The sequence below is a fragment of the Mesoplodon bidens genome, assembly GCF_964165515.1.
Source record: "Mesoplodon bidens genome assembly, chromosome: 4".
NCBI classification, from domain to species: domain Eukaryota; kingdom Metazoa; phylum Chordata; class Mammalia; order Artiodactyla; family Ziphiidae; genus Mesoplodon; species Mesoplodon bidens.
The window spans coordinates 28857991-28884973 of NC_138160.1; the positions used below are offsets into that span (position 1 = coordinate 28857991).

Sequence of the window (26983 nt, forward strand, 5' to 3'; positions counted from 1 at the left end):
TTTAGATAGTAAGTTATCTAATTTAGGTCAGAGTTCCAATAGTTTATTAAAGCTAAGGAATTTAAGCAGCTGTCCATTTTTGTATACAGAAAATACAGACTCAAAAATTTCTTATTGGGCTTCCCTGGTGGCGCAGTGGTTGGGAGTCCGCCTGCCGATGCAGGGGACACGGGTTCGTGCCCCGGTCCGGGAGGATCCCACATGCCGTGGAGCGGCTGGGCCCATGAGCCATGGTGCTGAGCCTGCGCGTCCGGAGCCTGTGCTCCGCAATGGGAGAGGCCACAACAGTGAGAGGCCCGCGTACCGAAAAAAAAAAAATTTCTTATTGCTTACATACTCTGCTAAGATTACAGAAGAAACTCCCAGGAAAGTTACTATCTATCTTAGGGTCTGGATGATGTCTGCAGAGAAATTACTCCTCCCCTTGTCCTTTCTTTCTCCTACTTGGCAAAGCTCAAGTTCTGAGTCCTCTGAAACCGTTATCAGAATCTACTATCCCTAATTCCTTCCTCATCTATTTTCCCTTTGAGGTCCATGGTTTCTAAATCCTTAAGACACATAAATAATATTATGGATTCCTTTTGTTAACTGTCTCCCTAGTCCACTATTTTTTTTTCCTCTGAAGAAAGGAGAAACTAAATAATATTTTTTAAAAGTCCCAATTTCCAGTGGCCCTTTATGCATTACTATTATCTCCTACATATTAAAGAGAATATGGGCATCGCAAGGAAATAACTTGGGTCAGTTTAGCTCTGAAAACTACCTGAAACTCTTTAGTACAAGGCAGAGAGGAGCAGTTCAGATCATTCCCAAGGCACGGGGGCAGATTACATACTTTGTAGTGGACTACAGACAAAACGCAGCCAAAAGAACCTTAGCTGAATTCATCATTTGATAACGTGTTTGTATTTTCTCCGTTTCTCTTCACACATCATTATCAGCATCATCAAATATTTAAATCTGCTTTCCATATGCAGATATGACAAGCTGTCTAGTAATATTCCATGCTAATGTATTATAACATTGCTGATACTGCAAAGCATTGTTTGTAATTTAAACTATTTTCCTGCAAGGGAGTCAGAAGAAGCTTAAAAAAAATTTACCATTATGAATACCATCAACCAATGTGGCAAGGATGTAAGAGATACCTTTCTCCTTTCCCGTTACGAATACAGAGACTTGAGTACAGGGAAGTGAAGGGTACAAGGGTACATATTTTCTGGCCACAGAATGGGGAAGAGATAACAGATTTGAAGAAGAGCAGGTCTCGTTGTAAAAATAAACAATAATAGAACAGAACAAACTCCTCCATCCAGTGAGGAGATTAAGTCACAGTACCCTTTAATCCGCAGGTTGGCTCCTTCATCTCTGGGACGCCCGGCCTCTGCCTCCTGTACATGACATGTGGGTGGTATACTCCCTCAGCCAGCAGATGATTTTTGACAGGCTCAATGAAAAAGTCTCCATGTGGCAGATGGAAAAATCCAGTCTGTAAATACATGCAGTACAAAGGTTTTATTTGGATCAATTCTTTACCGAGGCAAAGAAAACTGGTAAAGTGAAAATTATATAGATTATGATGAACCCTGAAACTCATAAGACCGGTGCCTTCATCGTCTGCCATTTGATCTCGCAGAAGAGCTACACATAAATAATTTAGTGAAATGTCTTCATAGTCCTAGTTATTAAATGTTTTGGGGGCATGATCCCTTTGAGACGCTAATGAAAAAAGTGTATATATACACACATATCCAAAGGTAGCATACAATTTTTCAGGTTCGTGGATTCCCTCCACCCCTATAACTCATTGCTGGATATCTATGAATCTTAAATTAGGAACCAGTGCTTCCCGGTTGCCCTGTTATGGAACTGGTACTTATAATCCATATTTCATTGACAACCTTTAGGAACATTTACCTGTAAGTGAGTAGCAGTTTGACTTGAAGTGTGTAATGCCATTCTGCTCTCAAGGAAACAAAGAAATATAATACTAATTTCCTGATCTGAGCCTGAGTTTCCAAGAGTCTAAAGAGGGCACTCTCATTTCACAGATATGGGAATCAGCCATAAGTTGGAGAATGCTGGGCAATGAGTAACTCTTTTTGGAGGTCAGGTCTAGAAGCGGTATAGCTGACAACTCTGTTTTCCCTTTGGGAAAATTTCCTAGTGCCCATTTAAGACGTTTAGAAATTGCTTTGCCAATGATCTCCTAGGATGGACTTAGCTCTCAGTATGTGAATTCTATATTGATGAAAAAGAGGGCTTGCCCTCGATGCCCTCCTTGCAGCTTCACCTTGAGATGACCAAGAGCTCAGACTCTGGAATTAACCCGTGTTCACATCTCAGCTCCTCCACTTTTTAGCTCTGTGATTTGGGACAAATGACTTGCTCAGGTTAAGCCTTCTCAATTGAAAAATGGGGATAACCAAGGGATGCTGTGAAGATTAAATGAGTTAATACATGCGAAGCTCCTAGAAAAGGGCATGGCCCGCAGTCTTGTCTGTTATTAGACTCTTGCCAGATCTCAGATTTTACGGCTTTTCATTGTCTTAGGGTCTCCGGAGTCAATATAGCAGTTCAATGAATATTAAGTTTGCAAAAATAAACCTGGAAAGTTTGAGGTTAGGAAAAATATGAACGGGTCCCAAAGTTCAAGGTCCCTCACCACATGTCAGCAAGCTGGGGATGCTGTGCTACATAGACGAGTCTGAAGATGGGGTGAGCGGGGTCAGGAGGCAACAGGGGCTCTGTGAAGGGAGATGCTCTCTGCTGAACAGGCTTTGACTTGGGGGTCTTTCCAAAACGTTTGCTGCACTGTACCAGTAATACAACCATATCTAAATATAAACCTCACATTTGGCTTCCTATTTTGATTACTGACCTTAAAGTATCTTTGATAACAGAGAGAACAGAAAAAAAGGAACACTTTACTGAAAGTCATATGAATAGCTGTGTGACCGTGAATGAGTCACCCAACCTGTAAAATATGGATAATGCCTACCACCTCCTCATAGGGCTGTTAGGAGAAGCAAATGAGCTGAAGCTTATCAAAGTACCATGCGAACTGCTTTACAAATGCAGGGTGGTATTATTTTAACTACCAACTCCAGAAGTGGTTATATCTGACTTCAAATTTGCTGACATTTCTTAGGAGACATGACATTTTTTTCCTCAGCCTCTTTCTTTGAGGAAAAACCTCTGGGACAGGAAGCACTGACAAGGTCCAGACTACAATAGACTAGCTGGAAACAGACTTATGCAGGACTGAGATTGGGTTCTATTTCTACTCTGAGACAAAGACCAGGGACCCAAAGAGACGGTGGGCCTATTGCTAATGAAGCTCATTTGTTCCATGGAAACAAAATAGAAGGCAAGGACTCCTCAGGGATGGCTGGCGTGGGGTCCCTTTGTGCAACTGCCATCAAACTAATACTAAAGTCCTTGAAGAAAAAAAATAACATCAACAAGAAGGATATATTGGTATTTCTCCAGCCTCAAATTTTGGACCCAGGTGGTGCAGAAGAAACAGATAGGGTGCCAGTTGAGAACATAATAACTATTTTATGGGCACTATGAATGAGGGTGTCTGAAAGCCAAACAAGCATTTTCTTAAAGGCTTCCTTCCATTTCCGTTCCTGCACAAGGCCAGCTTTGCCAGTGTGTACCTGGAAATCACCTGTACAGCCTAAATATTTCTCAGAAGCTGGATGGAGACTTAGGAGAGCTGGGTGACCCACCAGCTGGAGGGGAAACAGAACATCTGCTCATATGCAAGTGGGGCTGTTGGTCCCAGGACCCCATGTGTGTCACAGAGAAGGGAAGGGACAGGATAGGGGATGAAGGGACATCGCTGGTTCAGGGAGAGTGAGGTGGGAAGATTTCCCAGCTGAGCTCTGCACCTCCCCTCTTCCCCAACATATAACCACAGAGCTTTGTACACCTGGTACCCAAATGGCCATGGGTCACTGGTCTCTTCTCATCTAACCAGAGCCAGGTCATGCTCTGGTTAGAGCATACACTGGTTTTCTTTCCACTGGAAGGAAGGACTGGCTCCACTCTCTCCCTGAAGCTAACTGCCAAGAGAACCATCTTCTTTCACTACCAGCTCTGGATCTGGACCAAAGAAGGCGCTCTTCGTTCCAGTCTTCTCTACAAACTGCTCACCTCTTATATCTTTGAAGGAGAATGAGAATGGACTTGAGGACAAGGTATCCAATTCACTGGGGGCTTGAACAGGTTCCCGGAAGAACCAGAGCGAGATGAGTCCCAGGCAGAAGCTCAAAGCGGACAAGTTTGCCCTTTTACCTCCATCATCTCCTCTTCTTCCTGTCAGTATCCAGTATTCCAGCACACTGCTAACTGTCCTTTGGAAATAAACTCACCTCCTTGTTTTAACTAAGTTATAAATGTCTGTGAATGCTTCCTGAGGCTCTCTTTTAAGAATTGTTTTAAATAAGCTGTATTTTGAAGCATTGTAAACATACAGAAAGATATGCAAGTTATAACTGTAAAGTCCCATAAATCTTTCATAGAGGGCACACCTAAACGCAGAAACAGAACATTCCCAGCAGCCAAGAAACTTCCTGTTTCTCTTCCCAGTCAATATCATCCCCAAGGGTAACCTTACTCTGATTTCCAACACTAATACATTTGTTTTAAACCTATCCTTAATTCTTTACAGGAAGCATTACTTGATATGTAAAAAAAATAATGTCTTCTAGTTCGTATCGAGTGTTAGGGACTGGTCAATGGAAGAAATTTAAGGGAGGGGGATGTCTCAAGGCCCATTAAACCAGACTCTTCATACTGCTTCCTACCCGTCCCAACCAGTGGGGATGAGACAAAGGACTGAGCTACCTTAGCATGAGTCATTTGGCATTGAACCTCTACTGCCCTCTGCTAAGGAAGGAGGGGGAAGAAGCTTAAGAGTCTTTAGTATCAATTTATCTTTCCTGGTGGGAAACTGGTAGTGTCTTACAAGCAATTTGTGAATAGAATGTTCTAGAATTGCAAAGGCCAGAGACCCTGAAGAGTCACCTAACCTATGCTGTCATGCGTTCAGGTTTTACCACAGGTGAAAACGGCACACCAAGGAATAAAAACAATGGCATTGTAAAAGACATAGGGGGAACTTATCAAATCCAGCACTCAAGGTCCTGTGTTGCACAACTCAAGGGGGCGCTCTTCACATAGAAAAAACTGTGAGTGGCACCCCCTGGAGGTGTGAAGTGAAACATTGTCACTAAAACTCATCAACCGGTCCTGGAAAGAAATTCCTTTTTCACTTGACAATTTCAGAGTTAACAAATCAATCTGTTTCTTCCCATGGTGATGAAGACAACATGATGAACATATTCTGAAATCAAGAACAGAAAAAAACTAATTTGGGATAAAGAGGTACCCAAGATACTCAATTATAGCGCATGGATCACTGGGAAAGATGTCACCTGTCGCTCACTATATACACAGGAAAGAAGATAAAATCAGACCCCCAAATCACCCTTATTGATTATCAATCTGCATCTATCACATGGCCAGCCCAGTGCTAAGAGCTCTCAGAGGGGCAGTGACCCCTGCCCTCGAGGTTTACAACCCAGCCAGGAAGATAAGACTCATATCCATAAAATAGCAGAAAGGAGAACAACAAGGCACTAGAATGTTTGTGTTTAAAAAGGTGTAGTGTTCATATGTCCCAAGACACTAGCCCATGAGCTCTGATGTCACTGGGCCTAGACGTCAGAACTTAGGTCCTGTATCACAGACCCTTCCCCACCTCACACAGCATCTTTGCAGAAGGTGAGGGGAGGTACCTCCCTAGGTGATACAGATTCCAGTGCCGTGTCCCAGGGGAGACAAAGGCCATTGAGGGCAGATGCTTTTCGAGGGCACAGACAGAAGATTGAACTCCTATAGTCTCTAATACACCTGGTCCAGTCCTAAAGCCATTACAGCCTTCCAGAGTTATTAACTTTTTTATTGCTGGGGTGCAAGATGCAGAAAAACTTTCTGTCATTTAATATGCAGCCAGGACCCTAAGTCAGAAGTCAAGGGAGGACAGAAGCCTCAGCATACAGAGATGAGATCACTGGGAAGATTCCTCCAGGAATAACCTCCCCTCTGTTCTGATGCCAAGAGCTCCCTGACTGGCCCCCATGGAGCCAATGGGGAGTGTAAACTGGTAATGTCATTGATTCACAAAGATTTTGCATGTTAGTCTTGGCAGCCCTAGGTAAAGCTCAAGCCAGGAAGACATTCTCTGCTGCATCCACCTGGTCACACATGTGCCAGGCAGGTTTTGCAACAATACAGATCTGGTCCCTACCTCCTAAAACAGTGCTGTCAAATAGAACTTCCTGCGATGACAGAGATGTTCTATATCTGCACTGTCCAACTCAATAGCCACTAGCCACATGTGTTTATTGATTTGTGGCTAATGTAACAGTGGAACTGAATTCTTAACTTCATTTAATTCTAATTATTATCTTTAAACAGCCCCAGGTGGTTAATGGCTACCATACTGAACTACATATTTCTACAGAGTGGCTGACTAGTGAAGGAGAGGGATCCATATGTGTATGCATTATACAGTGACGAGCACTGGAATCCAGGGAAAATTTGAAGACTTGTCTTAGAAGAAAAACAAACTGAAGAAATGTGACATTTCACTATAATAGTTGGTTTTCTTGTGATCAAGCCAATCAGGAGCCAACTTGGAAACATCAAAGTAATGCACCCAGTGGAGAACTGAAAGAAGCAACTAGGTATAAAAAGTGTAACATTTACCAAAATTACAATGAATCATGTTGAGTTCATTTTTGTGTATGGTGTCAGGAAGTGTTGTAATTTCATTCTTTTACATGTAGCTGTCCAGTTTTCCCAGCACCACTTATTGAAGAGACTGTCTTTTCTCCATTGTATATTCTTGCCTCTTTTATCAAAGATAAGGTGACCATATGTGTGTGGGTTTATCTCTGGGCTTTCTATCCTGTTCCATTGATCTACCTTTCTGTTTTTGTGCCAGTACCATACTGTCTTGATTACTGTAGCTTTGTAGTATAGTCTGAAGTCAGGGAGCCTGATTCCTCAGGGAGATCAGCTCAGTGCTTTGTGACCACCTAGAGGGGTGGGATAGGGAGGGTGGGAGGAAGACACAAGAGGGAGGAGCCATGGGGATATATGTATATGTATAGCTTATTCACTTTGTTATAAAGCAGAAACTAACACAACATTGTAAAGCAATTATACTCCAATAAAGATGTTAAAAAAAAAAAGTGAATCCTGGGGAACAAATCTGGCAGGACAAGGGTTGTGTGAGGGAGCTGCCATTGTCCTGAGGCCAGAATGGAAGGGGCATGGAGGTATCAGGAAAAGCCAGGGACTGGGGTTGTGATCATACGGAATCGAAAGCCAAGCTCTACTTCTAGAAGGAGCTGTCCCCGTTAGAGCCCTAGAATATCAACCTACATGTCCTCATACCTCTCCGATGTTCTTCGGAGGAACCTACCCAAACCCTAATATACAAAGACCACATCCCATACACTGGCTGGCAGTTCAGGGTCCAAGTAGTAGAAAAAAAAATCCCTGCATTAGAAAGTTGATGAGTTCAAAAGATATATAAGATCAAAAAGTTATGACAGGGTTTAATCAAAATAGCATGAGTTGTGGTCAAATTAGTTAAAACGTTGAGCCCCAGTTTTCTCATCTATAAAATGGGGCAAAATCTATCATAATTAGCATGGTTATAATAACTATCAGAGACACTGTATTAAAATGCATAGCAGAAGTCTTGACATATATATGGTAGGTAGTCATAAATGCACAGTAGCTCATTTTATCATAGCATCATCCACAGTGAACACGATATAAAGGGGTGACTGAAAGCAGGTATTCTCAAGTGCAGCCATTTGGTTCATCTCCTAGCTGCACGTAACTTAAGCTCTCTGGGCTTCAGTTTTCTCGTGTGAAAAATATAAACAGAGGTAGTAACTTGTTAACTGGCTTATTAAAAAGTGACATGTTTATTAAATGAGTTAGTGTAAAGTGCTTGGATGAGTGTCAGCACATAGTATGTACCTAATAAGTGTTAGCTATTATGATAGTCTAAGGAACATTCCCCCCAGATCCCTGATGTGATGGATAATTTTATGTTTCAGCTTAACAGGCTATGAGGTACCCAGATTAAACATTATTTCTGGGTGTGTCTGTGAGGGCGTTTCCAGATGTCATTAGCATTTAAATCAGTGGACTCAGTCGATTGCTGTCCCCAGTGTGGGTGGGTATCATCCAATTTCATGAGGTTCAGATCTTCTTCAGCCCTCAGACTGGGATTTATACCATCAGCTCCCCTGGCTGTCAGGCCTTCAGCCATGGACCAAATTACACCATGGCTGTCCTGGCTCTCCAGCTTGCAGATGGCAGATTGTGAAACTTCTTAGCCTCCATAATCGTCTGAGCCAATTCTTCATAATAAATACACTAATTAGGGGAGAATCAGTGGTGCCTAGACGTACATTGAACTGTCTGGAAAAATCTGAGAGGAGACAGAATTAATAGCTTTCTCTTTCTTGCTTTTTGATAGTCTTAGAGCTGGAAGCGATGGTGGAAGCCTTCTCATCAAACTTCACACAACGCTCAGCCTGAGAGGTTGGTTTTCAGGACATCTCTCAGAAAGATCAAGCCTGATTCTCAAACTGGGATTTCTTCAAATGAATTAAGGCTGAACTCTTCAATAAACTTAGTTTCCAAGTCTCTAGGTCAACCACAGGAGCCAGGTCCTGCCCTCCCCTTTCTCCTACTGGAAACAGAATCTACAGCACAGTTTGTGTTCCACTAGTGGAAAAGCCAGACTTTGGAGACGGGGCTGAGTTCAACACTCAACTCCAGCACTAGCAAGCAGGGTGGTAATTTGCACAAGTAATTTGGTCTCTCTGAGCCTCGGTCTCCTCATCTGTAAAATGGCGACAACAACATATTCTCTGCTGAGGAGTTCTGATAAGAACAGAATAAGATAATATTTAAAAATGACCCTGAACAGTGCCTAGCCTGCTGTCCCCATGGTTTTCCTCCAGGTGATGGTGCTTGGACTCTTCCCTGTGACTCAGTCAATCACTTCCTCATCTTGCAGCATGCTTAACATGGTTGTTTGTTTCTGGAAGTACTCAGTTTTGGGTTCCAGAAGAAAACCTCCTGCTCACATAAGGTAGAAAAGTTGTCCCTTAATTAATTTTCTTTGTTTCTTACTTGATAGTACTTGGAACTGAGTGCATTTATTCAATTACAATTCCCAAGAGCTGTTGCCACAGATTCACTCACTATTTTTCTTATGGGAGGTTAGACAGAGAGAGAGAGAGAGAGAGAGAGAGAGAGAGAGATAGGACAGCCACTCAGCCCAATAAAGTAGATTTTTAGAAATTTAAAATGTAACCACCAAAGAGAATGAGGCATCCGATGACCCACTTATCTCTAATTTTAGCGTGCAAAAGAACCACATGGAAAGCTATTAAAAATGCATATACCTGGGAGCCTTGTCCAGAGATTCCAATCAGTAAGTCTAATGTGACACCCAGGAATCTGCATTTTAGTAAGCACCTCAGGGTTGCTGATATAGATAATTCATGTATCATACTCTGAAAAACACTATGCTATTCCATTAGGTAGTGCTTGATTGTTTTTAACTTCTCTCACCATCAAACTGGCATTAACACTACGGATATGGTGAAATACTTGTAACGGCCCTAATTAAACATTTAGTTCATCTCAATCAAAAGAAGTGTCAGCAATAATGATTGCTGATTGCAGTTTGTACAGAATATCCCCCTGAATCTGAGGTTTGCAGAGAAGGCCCTTAACATCTTGGCAGATCAGGGCACTTAAAAGATGCCAAAAAATAAAGTTTAAACCATTCTAGGAAGTAGGTGAATAAATGTTTTGGATTTGAAATGTGAAATAAATGTGAAATCATTTCACACCAAGAAGAAAATGTGCAGTCTGAAAGAAGTTGACCTGACACAAATGCTGAAGAATCCTACCAAACCTACTATTCTCAAAAATTAAAGAAGAAATTTTCATTACATCTCAAACCATGTGTTCTTAGATAAGCCAACAGAGTCAAGGAACATCATCTATGAGTCACTGTAGCAACCAATAACTCAACAGAACTTCTCTCTCATGCTGTCTTCAGGGACAGGGTGGGAGCCTCATAGATGACAGTGTCTTAAAAAATGTTCTTTCTAATCCCATCAGACACTTAAGGTCATTTCTGACTCATTCTCCCAATAATCTTCTATCAGAACAATTTTTTTGTTTCTCAAAATTTCTCTATGTCTTTGCATTTTTTGGTCCCTCTAAGCAGCAATCCATGTTTGTCATCACTAGAAAATGAGGAGCCCAACTAAAAGGAAGGGGAAAAAATTAGCTAGTACCTTGGGAGCCCAGGAACCATGCTATTAAGGAGAACAAGTGAAAGCACTTTCCTAAGTGGGGAGCAGAAAACCATTATGGTAGATTTAGCCAAGACACAACACTATTCTTTCATGAACACCCAGCAGTCCATCATTCTCCAACCAGAAACCACCCTCCACTGTAAGGATGCAAAGCACCCACCCTGGGCTGTGGAGAACACGGCCCTGGCCCTGCTTCTCTCACTGTGATGGGTGACAATCCCTGATGGGCAACAATCCCTGATCAGGCAGAGCTCCCAATCCTGGAGGGAAGAGCACAGCAGCCTGTCAAGACTGTTGATATGGCCACCAAAGTGATTTTGAACTGAAACAGAGCATTCCAGGGATGTTTACCAATGGCTCAGGGCCAAAGGGGAATGCCTTGTCTCGTGGCTTAGTGATGGGAGTTGGCAAACCATGAGAGAATTTGATGGTCCATTAACTTCACTAAGTGCCACGGCAGAGAAAGGGGGAAAAAATGAAGAGGAGGTCTAGTGTGTGATGCTAAAGACATGAATGTGACCACTGAGAAATACTTATATCCTCATTACATGTCTATAACGAAATTGGTTAAAGGAAGATTTGCCTTCCCAAGGGCTCTTCATGAGAGTATAAGTCCACACTCACTGTCTCTACTTTCTATGCCACACTAAAGTCATAACTATAGTGGAACAAATTTATTTTAGTTATTTGTAATTGCCCACTACCCTGTGAGGAGAATGGGTCTGGGATATTACAGTACATTTAGGCCAAGGGCAAAAGAAAACCTTACTACTCAGTAGAATAGACTTTGACCTCCTTGAAGACAACATTAAAGTGGTGTGAGGAAGGGAAATAGCAACTGAGGAAGTCCTAAATAAGGGTGTTTAAGAAAGAAGGGAGAAGCTGGGAGTCCCAGAAATAATCCAGATGTAGATAAACTGGCACCTGGAGATGGAGAGGCTGAGAAGGAAAAAACCCATAGAAGATGCATCAGCTGGCAGCCAACGTGAAAGATGTGCAAAAAAGAAAATGGGGATTTTTGCTTGGAGCACCATAGTAAATGTACAAGGTAAACTCCTTTATGTATTTTACCTATGAAACCTTCAGTAAAACAAACACTGTTCTCTAATACTTTTGTGTGTGTGTGTGTGACTAGAAATGCTAAATCCTCCCTCAAAGGTGGCACAAGGAGAAAAAGAGAATCACTGTAGCAATACATATGAGGAATCTCTTTAAGTAGAGGGTAAAATTGTCTACTTGAGGCAAGTAGGAAAGGCATCTGGGAAACTGCTCTGAAGAATGGGAGAAGGCACCAACCTTTGACAGAGCCCAGTTGAAGCCTCAGCTGAGATCGTAAGCCACTGAAAAGCAAGTCAAAGGAGATGACAAACGAGGCAAATGCAGAAGAGTTTGTGGTCAGAAAGGGGAATATTAAAGTTTAAGCATTCAGAGTTTGTAAGGGAAGCCTGGTGTGGTAGGATGAATATGGCCCCCAAAGATGTCCACATCCTAATTCCTGGAACCTGTGCATAGGTTGCTTTACATGGTAAAGGGGACTTTGCAGATGTAATTAAGTTAAGGATTTTGAGATGAAGAGATTGTTGACTCAGTGTAATCAGCAGAGTCCTCTAAGAGGGAGGCAGGAGGATCAGAGTGAGTAGTAGAAGAGGTAATGACAGAAGCAAGAGGCTGTAATGAGACAAGGAAGAGGCCACAAGCCAAGGAACACAGGCAGCCTCTAGAAACTGAAAAAGGTGAGAAAACAGATTGCCCTGAAGTCTCCAGAAGAAATGTGACCCTAATGACACTCATTAGTCATGACCTTCAGAACTGTAAGAGGATAAATTTGTGTTGTTTTAAGGCACTGCATTTGTAGTAATTTGTTACAGCAGCCTTAGGAAAGTCATACACCTGGGGAGTCGTCATAGGAATAGGTCACCAAAGGGAACCCAATCAAAGAATTCTAGGGAAGGGAAGTCAAGAAGGTGAAGGGTCCATGAGGTTAAGGTGTTCACCTTGACCCGCAGTTAAAAATACATTTCAGGGCTTCCCTGGTGGTGCGGTGGTTGAGAGTCCGCCTGCCGATGCAGGGGACACGGGTTCGTGCCCGGTCCAGGAAGATCCCACATGCTGTGGAGTGGCTGGGCCCGTGAGCCATAGCCGCTGAGCCTGCACGTCCGGAGCCTGTGCTGCACAATGGGAGAGGCCACAGCAGTGAGAGGCCCGCATACCGCAAAAAAAAAAAAATACATTTCACATTGTGACCCGAGTATATAGCCAAAACATTTCAGGAGGCAATGCTTCCCTCTTTTGCTATGTAGAAGGCATTCTGATATATTCCATTCTGTGTTATTCAATTTAAATTATGGTTCTAACACATTAAGTTGATTTCACATCATGTAATGGATTACAATCTGCAGATTCAAAAACATCAATACGGTGGGGAGAGCTTGGACTTTATTGCTAAATCTGGATCTGAGTTCTTATCCTGGTTCTATACTTTCTTCCTGTGTGACCTTGGTCAAGTAGTTGATTGATGAGTCTCCGGCTGTTCATATGAGAAATGGGGATTGCCTACTTGCTACAACTGTTAAGAAGAATAAATGAACCGTTGTAAGGAAGCACCTATTGCAATGGCTGGCATGTAGCATTCATTCAAAAATAGTGGCTTCTTATAAAATTAGAGAATCTTATCCTAAGACTCTTCGAGGGTCAATTTTTCAGCAGATACTGGAATTGTTTCCTCACCTCCACTCATCCACATCATAAATGCTCTTCTAATGAGGAGATACTTCTCAAGGCATCTGCTATTACTAAAATAATGATTAGAACTCTCTTCCCTTTATGGTGTTAAAAGTCTGTGTGTGCCTATAACTCCCACTCATTGTCTTAGTTCTGCCTTGTGGAGCTATACCAGATATGTCTAATATCTTTTATACATAATATCTACTTAAGTATATTGGATAACATTTATCATGTGTCACTAAGACTTCTCTTTTCAGCCTAAATATTTTCATTTCCTTCAATCATTTTTCGTTTCTTATTGTGCTAATCCTTTAGCAGTCTGGTTAATCTCCCTGACTACAGCTTGTCAATATTTCTCTAAAAATGACACCAGAATTGGGCATTGAGAGCCTAGCACTCCAATGCCATCAACTTTGGAGAAAAGGAATAGTGGGAAAAGTATATATATATTTTTTCCCTTCACAATAATCAAATTCTTCAGGGAAGAAATTGGTAAGGCAAAAATTTGGTCTAATAAGGACTTACTTCTTTTACTAGGACTTAACAAAATGATCTATTTTCTCCATGGTGTTATATGGAGTCCGGGAAATGGGCTTCAGAATTGGGGAAAATACATAGTGACAACACTGAAGACAGAATGTCTCAGTACTCCCTGAAGTTTAATGATTTTTTTCTTAAACAACACCCTGAATTGACCAGATATCTTCTTCATTAGAGTTCGATTTCCCTGCCATTCTGACCATTCTTTCAGCATCCAAGTGGAGATGGTCGGTAAACAGTTCATGGCAGTGCTGTTTGGGATATGAACAGACCACACCAAAACTAGCCCTCTGAAAACAGTTCCAATCTCTCTGCAAAATGGGCTGGCAGTGCCTGGATGTTATTGCAGGGAAAAAGTTGGACTAAGAGTACATGTAAGTGATTTTTCTTTTCCCAACTTTTTATTTAGAAAAATTTCAGAAGTACAAAAAACCTCAAAGAATGGTATAATAAACATCCAGATGTCCCCACTTGGATTAAAAAATATTAATATCCTGCCACTTCTGATATATATGTGCTGCACTATTTGAAGGTAACTTGCAGACACTGTGGCAATTCAGCCTTAAGTACTTTATCAAGCCTGTCCTAAGAAGCGGGCACTCTCCTATGTAACCACAGTTCCATTACCTCACCAAAGAATTAGCAATCATTCCACAACATAATCCTAATCTCATTCCATGTTCTAATTTCCCATATTGTCCCCCAAAACATCTTTTAGAGCTATTCATTGTTTCTTTCTTTCTTTGTTAGTAATCTAGAACTAATCAAGTTAATACAATGCAGTTTGGTTGTTTTATAATAAATTATTATTATTTTTTAAACATCTGGAATGTATAATTTTATTGGTATACATTAGACACACTGTTGGATCAAGGGTTTTAGGTTGGACTTTTAAATTAAAATCCACTGAAACATAATTTTGCCAAAGTTTCTTAAATTCGCAACTTACAATATATTGATAGTCTCCTATCTCCCTAGGTAGCTGATGTTTTGTAAAATCCCCTCCTCTGAGTTAGATTTATGCCTTCAATTTGCTTATATTATTATGCTCTTGGGCTATTCAGTAACCAGACATCTGTTCAGAAATCCCTCTAGAAAGTTTCCTACATTATTTATGTCACTGCTAAAGCTATTTCCCCTCCCTTAAAAAAACAGTTGCTTTACGTACAAAAGAAAAATCATTATTTAGCCAGAATGTTGATAAATGATTCTAGTTTCTTTTCTCTGACCCATCGTTGCCTTTTATACACTTTCTTATACACATGAGATTTAGACAGAATTCTAGAGGATGGAAAGTGGGACAATTAATAACCAATGTTTCATGGCCAAGTGAGCCCAACCCCAGAGTGTGCATACTGGTGGGATGTAGACAAGAAGGAAGTTGATTTGACCCAGGAACCACAGAGCATTTTGGAACTTAGAAGTGCTGGATATGATGGAGGGAAGGCAGGGAGAATGGAGGCATGGGGCTGAAAACAAAATGGTTGTCTGCTTCTGTACTTCAGGCAGAATTACTACAGGCAGGTGTCTATCCTTTAAACTATAGACTAGAGTTTTCTTCTCTGCAGGAATTAAGTGGTCCACAAAAAAAGACTGTTACATTCTGGCATTTAGGAAATCCTCCAGCCATAAATATTAGGTACCTACCCGATTCCCACTTGAACAGTCAGAAGTCCTTCATACATACACAGAGCACTTCACTAGCTTTCCAACACTCCCTCATACATATGGATGGATGTCAAGACATTTTAGGAAAACTTCAACAAGAAAGAGGTAGAGCAAGGTAAATAAACAGGAAAAATTAACTTTGAAGATAATGCAGGAAACAGAAAGGAATGCATCAAACAAATAGGCAAACCTCAAAAACCTGTAAATAGTGTCCTTGGAAGTTTTCTAGAGTAGATTTTGTCCATAAAACAAGAAGAGGATACTGTGAAAAAGGAACAGCTAGAGGCCAAGAATGAGAGCTCTGAAAAAAATGATTGATGAAATTTATAGGAAATCAATAGAAATGTTGGAAGATAAAGCCAAGAGAATCTCCAAAAGTAAAGAAGACTAAGATTTGGAAAAGATGAGAGAAAAAAATTAAGGAAAATGGAGGAGCAGTCCAGAAGATCCAACATCCAAGAGTATTTTTTCATAACTGAAGGGCTGAAAAACGCAGTATCCAGAGTGAGATGGTCTATTGAGTGTCCAAAACAGTGGATGAGAGGAGACTCACTCAAAGGCACATTATTTTGGTATTTGGCAAAGAGCATGGGTAAAGAGATGACCCTAAACCTTTTGGGGAGAGAGGGCGTGGACACCCAGAAAGGACTGATATTCAGAAAAACTTCTCAGTTTTGAAAATGGGTGCTGGAACAACAAACATACAGATGTGAGAGCCATAAATCAGTAGCTCTAACCTGGAGGTGCCATCAAGGGAAGTCCCTCAATAGGATAGCCCAGGGCTGGCCTGTGAGCCGCTAGGCAGGAGCAGGGAGACGGCGAGCTTCAGGGATGTCTCCAAGAAAAAAAGGGACTCCATAGAACAGTGCTGATATGCTGAGGATGTAAAAAGAATGGATTGTAACAACAGGTAAGACAACACAAGATAATGGTTATCTTCTCTTTTATATTTTTGCTGAAAACTCTGAATTTGCCACATTGGATATATATTTCTTTTATGGTAAAATAAAGTGATCTTCAAAACATTTGCTAGTGCTTTTCTTTGTGTGATTTGATTACACATAATTTTTGTTTTCCTCTTTGTGCCTTTCTGAATTTTTCTAATCTCTATACTGGCACACGATATTTTAAAAACCAGAGAGTATGTATAAAATGTTTTATTATACTCTGTAAATGCAATGGTTTGAATGGTAACACACATTTTAGCTAGGGAAAAACTTTTAAGGATACCGAGTGCTATACACAGAGTATGATGTTAGGGGATATTTAATTAGGAAGCATGATTTTAAAGTGCTTTTAAAATACATTCTATTCCTGATATCAGTCACCAGTTTGTCCAATTACATTGCTAATTACAGGTCCACAGGTGAAGGAGCTGAGAGCAGGGAAGAGGGAGTGGGGTTGGAGAATGTGCAGGGGGAGGAAGACAGAGAGAAGAGGGAAAAGACAAATACACCAGAAAAGAAAAAAGGAATTACAGAAAAAGAGGTAAATGGAAGAGTGGGAAGGATGGAAAGAAGGCAAGAAAGAAAGAGCAAAACATGTACTGCTCTCAAATCTAGGAAATAGGAAGTTGGAAATTACATGAAATAAACTCAGTAAAAGGCAGTAATAATACAGGGTTAGAGATGTTCTTAATCAGTCGATAAACCAACACGGATATATCAGGAACGAATTTTGTTTAAAAATGTTTCATAGCTGTGAGAAAATGTCCTGGGGAAGAGATCATTCACGCCTGCGCTAGTCAACATACAAGAGCTCTGTGTGTAAGAGACATACAGGTGGTCCCCATGTTGTCCTCGGAATGGGTTGTCCTGCCCATTAATGGTGCTCCAGCCCTCTCCCACTTCCACTTCCTTTCTCAGTATCACTTGTTTACTTCACAGTGCACGAGGGAGAAGTGTAGATAATTTCTGAAAAGCAAATCTCTAAAGTCGGAGGGGTGATTTTGAAGACAACTGCTAACCACAGGGAAATAATAATACCATTAAGCTTTTGGAGGCTTTGGGTGATCAAAATCACTATTTCAAAAGTCCTTCTAAATCATAAGAAAGGGAAATTCTTATTACCTAAGTATTTTCTGAGTGTCTGACTTGCCAAGATATTAGTTTCCTATCATATGTAAATGATGCAGGAGAATTGTACTTTGCCTGCTTTATAATTTTCGGTACATTGAAAATGCAAAATGCAGTTATTGGACAGAATACATTCACATTTGTTTATGGTTTAATATTATTATTCCAACTAATTTAAAAAGGTTTTAATGTTTGTGCTTTTCACTTTATAGCATATTGTGGGTTTTAGCTATAATTTATTTGGTTTAAATATTCCTCATGGGAAAATAGAATCCCACATATTACCCTGTTCAGGAACATTTAGTGGTGTGATAAGAAACTACCCAAGTTGTTATACACTAAAATGCACATTGTTAAAAAGAGACAACGAGAAAACAAAACAATGTATGTGTGGTAGGCAAAATAATGCCCCCTACCGAAGACGTCCACGTCCTAATTCCCAGAAACTGTGAATATGTTGATTACATGGCAAAGGGGAATTAAGATTGCAGATGGAATTAAGATTGCCAATCAACTGACCTTGAGTTTGGAAAATTAGCCTGGATTATCCAGGTGGACCTCATGTAATCCAAAGGATTATTTTTAAGTGGAAGAGGGAGGTAGAACTAGAGAGATGGCAGTGTGAAAAAGACTCGGCCCAGTATTGCTGGCTTTGATGATAGAGAAATGGAACCATAAACCATGAATGCAAGTGACCTGTAGAAGCTGGAAAAAGCAAGCGACTAGTTTACCCTCAAGTCTCCAGAAGGAATACAGCCCTGGTGATGCCTTGTTTTGGGCTCACTGAGACCATTTCAAACTACTGACCTCCAGAACTGTAAGATAAGGAATCTATGTTGCTTTAGACCACACAGCCTGTGATAATTTGCTAAAGCAGCAAACAGGAAACAAATACAATATTTGTTTGTATTACGTACATCAAGTGCAAAAGGACAGGCTGCCAGCTGGAATTGGCTTGCCAGCTCCAAATAAAGGAAGATTACCTAAAGTTCGATGGAAAATAGTACCTAACCATGGGATTGATGGAAAGGGCTAACTTTGCTCCCTGGGAATTTTAGTTACTTGGTCCAGACTAAAGCGTTTGAAAGAACTTAAAATGAGGTCATTGTATTCACCTTAAATCAATTACAGTGATGTGAGTTCATCTCAGCCCTCCAATTTTCTGCCAAATCAGTACAATGAAAATGCCAAGGTTATTAAGGTTGAAAACACAATTTCTACTAGGAAGAAAAATTAGAAACAGCATTAAGATATTTAGTTGTCTTTCTAGAAATCTTAACATGATTTGGGACTCTGAGGTGGAATGCAAGAGGTGAAAAGAAAGGACTTAAAGGACGCTGGTCTAGCAATTAGGAGATGCAGTCATACCCTGGTATGTGACCTTATGCAGTCATGGAATCTCTCGGATCTCAAGTTTTGCAAATGAAAAATGAAAATTATAATACCTGCCCTGCCTTCTTTCCATGGGTATAGTGAAAAGCAAACGAAACTATATATGAAGCTGCAAGTAATACATATATATAACCCTATATTAGTCTCAGTTTAATAATCACAATCATTTATTTTGTGCAAGATAAATTATGATTTTCTGCAAATCACAATTAGGCTTTAGTAATAGTTTTCTTTCAAAGAAACTCATGCCTAGAGATGGTGGGTGGTTTCTCTTTTTATAATGTGACAGTCCATCTGACAAAGTGTCATCTATGGAAAGCATGAGCTCATGGTTTCAAACATGTCTTCATTCCAAAGGCTCCAAAAAGACCTTCCCAGAACAATCTGTTAAACCTCAAGGGCCTTAAGGAGGAAATGGCCCTTATGCGCTGGGTCCTGGTTGTTTCCAATTATGAACTGAGTATAGGAAAATGTGAAATCTGTGGGGAGCAAGAGAGCCCATTCAGATCAAGTTTTAACCTTCCTGCAGCCCACTGGGAAATTGTGGGCACATCGCTAGATCCCTTCTCACTGCTTTTTTTAAATTTGTAACTTGTACATTGTTTGGGAGAAGGAGAAGTTTTCAACTGCCTGTGATTCAGCTTCTCCCAGGACATATTAGGAACTCTGAATAAGTCCAGCTTTCATTGAAATATGTCCACAGCTTTTCTGGGGTTGTGTGGCAATGTAAAGTGTTTCTCAAACCTGTCTGAAATATACATTCAAAACAATTCAGGGGTCTAAGCAAATAGTCAGCTGTGAATTAGACCCAGGCAGGATGATTGAGATAATGTTATTTCACGGACCTTGCTGTGCCTTCATCCTCCTCCCCCAGACATATATGCGCTTATGGTGTCATCATCTAGAAAGTCCTTCCCTGACCATGCAAACAAAAATGTAGACAGCCCCCACCCTAGCACTCCCTACCTGCCCTACGTCCTTTATTTTTCTTCAAAGCACTTATTACATACTATACATAGGCATGTATACTTACCACTTTAATCTTGTCTCATGTCACTCTCCATGCTAGAATTCAGTACCATGATGGAAGGAGTTTTTAGCTATTTTGTTCAACCCTATATCTCCATTGCTTGGAATACAACCCAACACATGGTAAGTGTTCAACATATATCTGTTCAGGGATGAATGTTGACTAACTGATGCCTAAAATCCATAATTAGAACTTTATTCCTTTGGCTTAAAGTAACTAAGGAATCTGTTTCCTGAAAAATAATTAAAATGACTTTGGAAGCAGTATCTTAGTAAGTTTTTTTAATCTGAATGAAGGAGTGGGTCTCAGTCCTTTTCTTGGAACAGATGTTGATAAATCAGAGACAAACTAAGTCAGAGCCTCAGTGAACAGAGAGGCATTCACCAAGACATTAATTGTACCATTCTAATGATATTCTTCCTCTTTCTTAGTTTCTTGTATATTCTAAACCTCCTAAAGTGATTAGTTTTTATTATTAAAAATTTTAACTAAAAAAGAAATATCCAAAATAGTTACAAAAGAGGCTCCTAGTTTCTGGTTCTGCATGTAAGGAGCTTGAAAGCCACCACTCCATCCTAACAACACTTAAAAAGCTGAACAGGCTGAAAAATCAACAACTCTTCTTGGATCCATAAGAGAAGGGAGGACACAGAGCAAATCACTGCCCCCAAGACTGAAGGGATGGATGGTAAGTACAGGAAGTAGTGGCTTACCAGAGCAGAGGCTCACAGGTGGAGACAACCATGGGAACCAGTGCCGAGGTAGAAAAACCTGAACTGTAATTGATGAACTGCTGGAGGCTTAGTGTGGACAACTCTGAGAGTTAACTCCAGGGGGACCCAATTACAAAGGGCCTCTACAATACTGTGAGACTTACATCCAGGAGCTCAACCAAATTCCCACAGTAAATACCAGAGAAAAATCCTATCGTGCTTCCATCAGGAGGAGGGCAAAAGGAATCATTTTTAAATGTGCCACTCTGTTCTTAACAAGATCTGCCCTCAGGGGAACAGCAGACCAGTGCCTAACCTGCCAGGTGTGATCAGAGCCTAACTGACCTTGGGGAAGGGAAATACCCAACTCTAAACAGCTCTAGCCTTCTACATAGCAGAAAGGAAATATTCAACTCCAGCCCACTCTAGTTATCCTGTCCCACCTAAGGGGGGAGAAAAAAACTGAAAAACACTTGTTAAGCTAACAATCCAGAAGCACAGGCTCACTTAAACACTGAGACACCTAAGTATTAGACTGCAAAACACTTCCCCTTCTCCTACACCTCATCACCATATTACTAAAGGCCTATTTCCCGCAGTTCCTTTTACCCCATACATAATGTTCACCTATCAAGAAAAAATTACCCCCCCAAACATAACTACATGAGGAGATAGATAAGTTAATTAACTTGATTATAGTAATCATTTCACTATGTATATGGAAACATCATGTTGTACACCTTAAACATATACAATTTTTTTTAATTACAAGGCATACCAAAAGGCAAAAAACACCATTTAAAGAGACAAAGCAAGCATCAGAACCAGACATGGCAGAGATGTTGGAATTATCAGACCAGGAATTTTAAACAGCCATAATTAATATGCTAAGTGCTCTAATAAGTCATGAAGACAGCATGCAAGAACAGATGGGCAATATAAGCAGAGAGATGGAAATTTGAAGAAAGAACAAAAAATTGTTAAAGATTAAAAACACTAACAGAAATGGAAAATGACTTTGATGGGCTTATTAGTAGATTGGACACATGGCTGAGGAAAGAATCTTGAGCTTGAGGATATATCAATAGAAACCTCTAAAACTGAAAATTAAAGAGAAGACTGAAAGAAAAAAAAACAGAATATCCAAGGACTGTTGGGACAAATACAAAAGGTGTAACATCCACATAATGGGAATGCCAGGAGAAAAAAAGAGAAAGGGACAGAAAAAATGTTTGAAGAAATAATGACAGAGAATTCCCCCTAAGTAATATCAGACACCAAACCACAGATCCAGGAAGCTCAGACAACAACATGCAGGATAAATGCAAAAAAACAAAAACTACACCTTGGCATATCAAAAAACACTTGATAAAGACTATCTACAAAGAACCTACAGCTAACATCATACTTACTGGTGAGAAATTTAAAGCTTTCCCACTAAGATTAGGTGTAAGGCAAGTATGTCCTCTCTCAGCACCCCTTTTTGACATTCTACTGGAAGGTCTAGCTAATGCAAAAAGACCCCCCCCCCCAAAAAAAGGAAATTAAAAGTACACAGATTAAGAAGGAGGAAATAAAACTGTCTTTATTTGCAAATGAAATAATCATCTATGTAAAGAATCCAAAAAAAAAATTCCTGGAACTAATAAGTGATCATAGCAATGTTGTGGGAAACACTTTACAAAAGTCAATCACTTTCTCATATACCAGCAATGAACAACTGGAATTTGAAATTAAAACACAGTACCATTTACATTAGCACCCCCAAAATGAAATACTTAGGTATAAATCTAATAAAATATACACAATACCTATATGAAGAAAACTACAAAACCTTGATGAACAAAATCCAGGAAGAAATAAATGGAAAGATATTCCATGTTCATGGATAGGAAGACTCAACATTGTCAAGATACCTGTTCTTCCCACCTTGACCTATAGATTCAATGCAATTCCAGTCAAACTTCCAGCAAGTCATATTTGTGTGTATCAACAAACTGATTCTAAAGTTTATACAGAGAGGCAAAAGGCCCAGAATAGCCAACACAATATTGAAGGAGAAGAAAAAAGTTAGAGGACTGACACTACCCAACTGCAGTAATCAAGATAGTGTAGTATTGCAAAAGAACAGACAAATAGGTTAATGGAATAGAACAGAGAACCCAGAAAAAGACCCACATGAATATAGTCAACGAATATTTAACAAAGAAGCAAAGGTAATCTTTTCAATAAATGGTGTGCTGGACACAGACCTCACACCCTTCACAAAAACTGACTCAAAATAGATCATGGACATAAATGAAAAATGCATAACTATAAAACTCTTAGAAAATAACAACAGAGAAAACTTAGATTACCTTGGGTATGGTGATGACTTTTTAGATACAATACAAAGGCATGATCCAAGAAATAATTGATAAGCTGGTCTTTATTAAAATTAAAAACTTCTGCTTTCCAAAAAAAGTCAATAAAATGAGAAAACAAACTACGGAATAGGAGAAAATATTGCAAAAGACACGTCTGGTAAAGGATTGTCATCAAAAAATATACAAAGAACTCTTAAAACTCAACAATAAAAAAAAATCTGATTAGAAAATGGGCCAAAGACCTTAACAGACACATCACCAAAGAAGATATACAGATGTCAAATAAGCATATGAAAAGATGTTTCCCATTGTACATCATTACAGAAATGCAAATTAAAACAATGATATACCACTACACACCTATTAGAATGGCCAAAATCTGGAACACTGACATAAAATGCTGATGAGGATGTGGAGCAACAGAAACTTTTTCATTCACAGCTGGTGGGAATGCAAAATGGTACAGTCACTTTGGAAGACAGTTTGATGGTATCTTATAATACTTAGACATACTTTTACCATACAATTCAGCAATCACACTCCTTGTTTTTTACCCAAAGGAGTTGTAATCTTACGTCCACACAAAAACCTGCAATTGGATATTTATAGCAGCTCTATTCATAATAGCCAAAACTTGGAAGCAGCCAAGATGTAATTCAGTAGGTGAATGGATAAACAAACTGTGGTCCATCCAGACAATGGAATATTATTTGGCATGGAAAAGAAGTGAGCTATCAAGCCATGAAAAGACACGGAGTAAACTTAAATGCATATTACTAAGTGACAAAAACGATCAGAAAAGGCTACATACTGTATGATTCCAACTATATGACATTCTGAAAAAGGCAAAATTATGGAGACAGTAATAAACTCAGTGGTTTCCAGAGACTGGGGCGGGGGGGGGGTTGTTTAATAAGTGGAACACTGAGGATTTTTAGGGCAGTGAAAATACTCTGTATGATAACATAATGATGGATACATGTACATGTCATTATACATTTGTTCAAATCCATGGACTGTACAAAACAATTAATGAACCCTAAAGTAAAACTATGGTCATTATGATGTGTCAATATAGGTTCTTCAATTGTAACAGGTATATCACTCTGGTGGGGGAGGCCATGCATGTGGTGGCGGGCACGCGGGTATATAGGAAATCTCTGTGCCTTTCTCTTAATTCTGTTGTGAATCTAGTGCTGCTCTTTAAGAAAATGAAAGTGCATTAAAAAAGTACAGGGTTTAATAGGTATAAAGTTTCAGTTTTGCAAGATGAGAAGCATTCTGTGAACAGATGCATTCTATTCACAATACGAATGTACTAATGCCACAAAACTGCACATGTAAAAATGGTTAAGACAGCAAATTTTATATTATGTGTATTTTACCACAATATAAAAAAAAACTGCAAAAAAAGAAAAGAAATATCCATTGTCCTTAAAATAACACTGTCAAATAAAATTGTGTTGCAGAATAGATAGGCTGTGCTGTCCCTTTCAATAAGTAAATTCTGTCTGGTTTTAATTTTAGACTCTCAGCAGCCATCTCCTTGCACAAGAGCTACCATAATCCACCTAGACCAGAGGTGGCAAAAGCTGGGTCCACACACTGCCACCTGCCTCACCTACATGGCCCTGTACTGTGTTCACAACAGTCACTGCTGTTCATTCGTGGCACACTGTCCACACCTTCTACTCACCTTATAGACCCTCTCAACAGTGGTTCAGGCATCCTCTATCAATTAATCAAATTTGACAATGTGAGATGAAACTTACTTACCACTGTGATCTAGACATAACTCCTCCTAACGTGTTCTATTACTCATTTGGAAAACATATGGGAGGTCAGGAGATTGAGCAAAAATAATGGCAGATTTTTAAAAAATACTCTAGGAAAAGAGATGGAGAGAGTTCCCATATGTGCCTACATGCATACGTAATAAAGTGTATGCATGTGAATGAAAAATGAGATCCTCTCTCTCCAGGGTTCTTGAAAAGGAGCCACTAGGCTGTGTTTCAGCCTTTTGCATAATGAGAGTTCTGTCTTAAAGGCAGGTCTGCACGAATCTTAAGAAATTGAGTTAGCACTAGATATGATTCCACTGGATTTGATTTATTTTGAGCAGACTCTCTGAGGTGCATTAAGGTAAGCCCCATCACATGTGATGTATATATGAATAAGGCTTGTATTTTGCCTTCTAGGTACAGACATGAATAACTAATTCAAAGTGGGTAGTGAGAAGGAACAGATCCCATGCTGTGGAGGTTCTAATGAGAAAGCAATTGATTCCATCTGGGAAGGTTTCATAAGGGAGGTGTCTGCAACCTGGACCTTGGAGAATGAGTAGCACTTTACAGTTTGGGAATAGAATCTTTATGGCAGCTGAAAAGACTCTGCACAAGGCTCAGATTTGGAAGGTAGAAGGCATAGCCGAGATTCCAGAACATAGAAGCTGCTCTTGATTGAATCTCCTGCTCCAATTCATCTGTGTCTTGAGAACAGCTTTTGCTAGTTTTCTTTTTGTTCAATGACATTTCAGGCTCTAAAGCTTGTCCCTTTTTGAATTTAGGCCCAACACAGTAAGTCTTTGGCCAACTTTCCAATAATCAGTCTATTCAACGCTAAGAAAGGTCACGATCTCAACATTTGGGTGGAAGCCTGGTAGAGAGCAGGCAGAGAAGTTTTCACAGCTTTAAGAACCTGCTCCCTAGAGTTTTCATTCTTCTCACTTAGGGAGTTTTAAAGTGAGAACTGGCTGCTGATGGGTGAACTATGGCCTTTATAAAATGAAAGCCTGCTGCCAAACAGTTTATGGCCTGGCGTGTGCTCTAGATGTACATGTGTGTCATCTACCGAGCCTCCTTCATGGCTTGTCAGAGCTCCACCACTGTGGCCATCAGGATTATAAACTAGGGTCTATTTTTCTATGTGAATTAGTCATTAGACTCAGAATTAACTGCCTCCTAGTAGTAGAATGGACCTAAGTATATGCATAAAACTGGTAAGAAAAGAGACCAAAAATACCAGTTTTCTTTGTCTACCTTACACCTTGTATCCTGGTTAACCCCAAGTAGGTGTTGATGATGGTGAGTGCTTTCTTTCCAGAAGCTAACACAGCACCATACACACTGAGCTACTAAAGAAAATAGCTTTTTTTTGGGCTGCTGGTGATGATTTTTTTGCAGATACACAGATAACCTTCAATCCTTTCTGTTGATAGGGAAAAATAGGGTTGAGTTGGCGCTTAACATTGTTAAGAAGTGGCTGACCATCAAGCATTGCCCTAGGAAAGCAGCTGGTTGGGCTTCCCCTGAATCCAATGTATTGGACTTTTGTTTAACTTCACACTAACCTGCTCTGAGATCATCACTTTCATCTACCCAATCTAGAAGCATTTATTGGGTGTTTCCTGTGCACCAGCTTCTCCTTCAGAGCCCTGAGAATATAACACTGAACAAACTAGACATTCCTGCCCTTGTGAAGTTCACAGTCTACTGAAGAACACTAGAATTAAATAAGTAATTTTAATATATGTATTGTAATAAAAGTACCGATAAGGAACATGTGGGATTCTGTAAGAGCACATGAGGGCTTCCAGGAAACTGACACTTAAGCTTAATTTGGCACCAAATAGCATGTTTTGCTTGTATGTGGGTGAACTATGCTGTTTTTTCCTAAGTATGGCTGTACATAATGTTATGAAAAATTACCCAAAACTTGGAAAGATGCAAAAGGAAGACAGCACGTCCTTGTGATTTCACACTGGCACATTGTCAAACAGGCCCACTAAAAGGCTGTCTAATTCTCTAGAGGAATGTATTCTTACTTGAGTTACTTTTTACCTTTGATAAGAGTCCAGACTCTGTGAAGTTAGAATTGACTTGTAGAAGATTGAAAAGTTGAAATGATTTTTGTCCAATGGAAATGGAAATGGTTACCTGTCCAGTAGAGGAGAGAACCCTGAAGATTAATTTTTATTGCCTTACATAATATTAGACCATTTTGTATCTGGCTTGACATTCTTATCCCAGCATTC

General features: G+C 40.0%; 1 protein-coding gene across 1 annotated transcript in view; it reads right to left on the bottom strand.

Moving 5' to 3' along the window:
• ADAMTS12 (ADAM metallopeptidase with thrombospondin type 1 motif 12) overlaps positions 1-26983 on the bottom strand; it is a 392328-nt gene that overhangs the window by 250858 nt on the left and 114487 nt on the right. Inside the window, 1 exon segment of the mRNA XM_081230390.1 lies at positions 1339-1489. Within this exon segment, the coding sequence (XP_081086516.1) occupies positions 1339-1489 (151 nt within the window).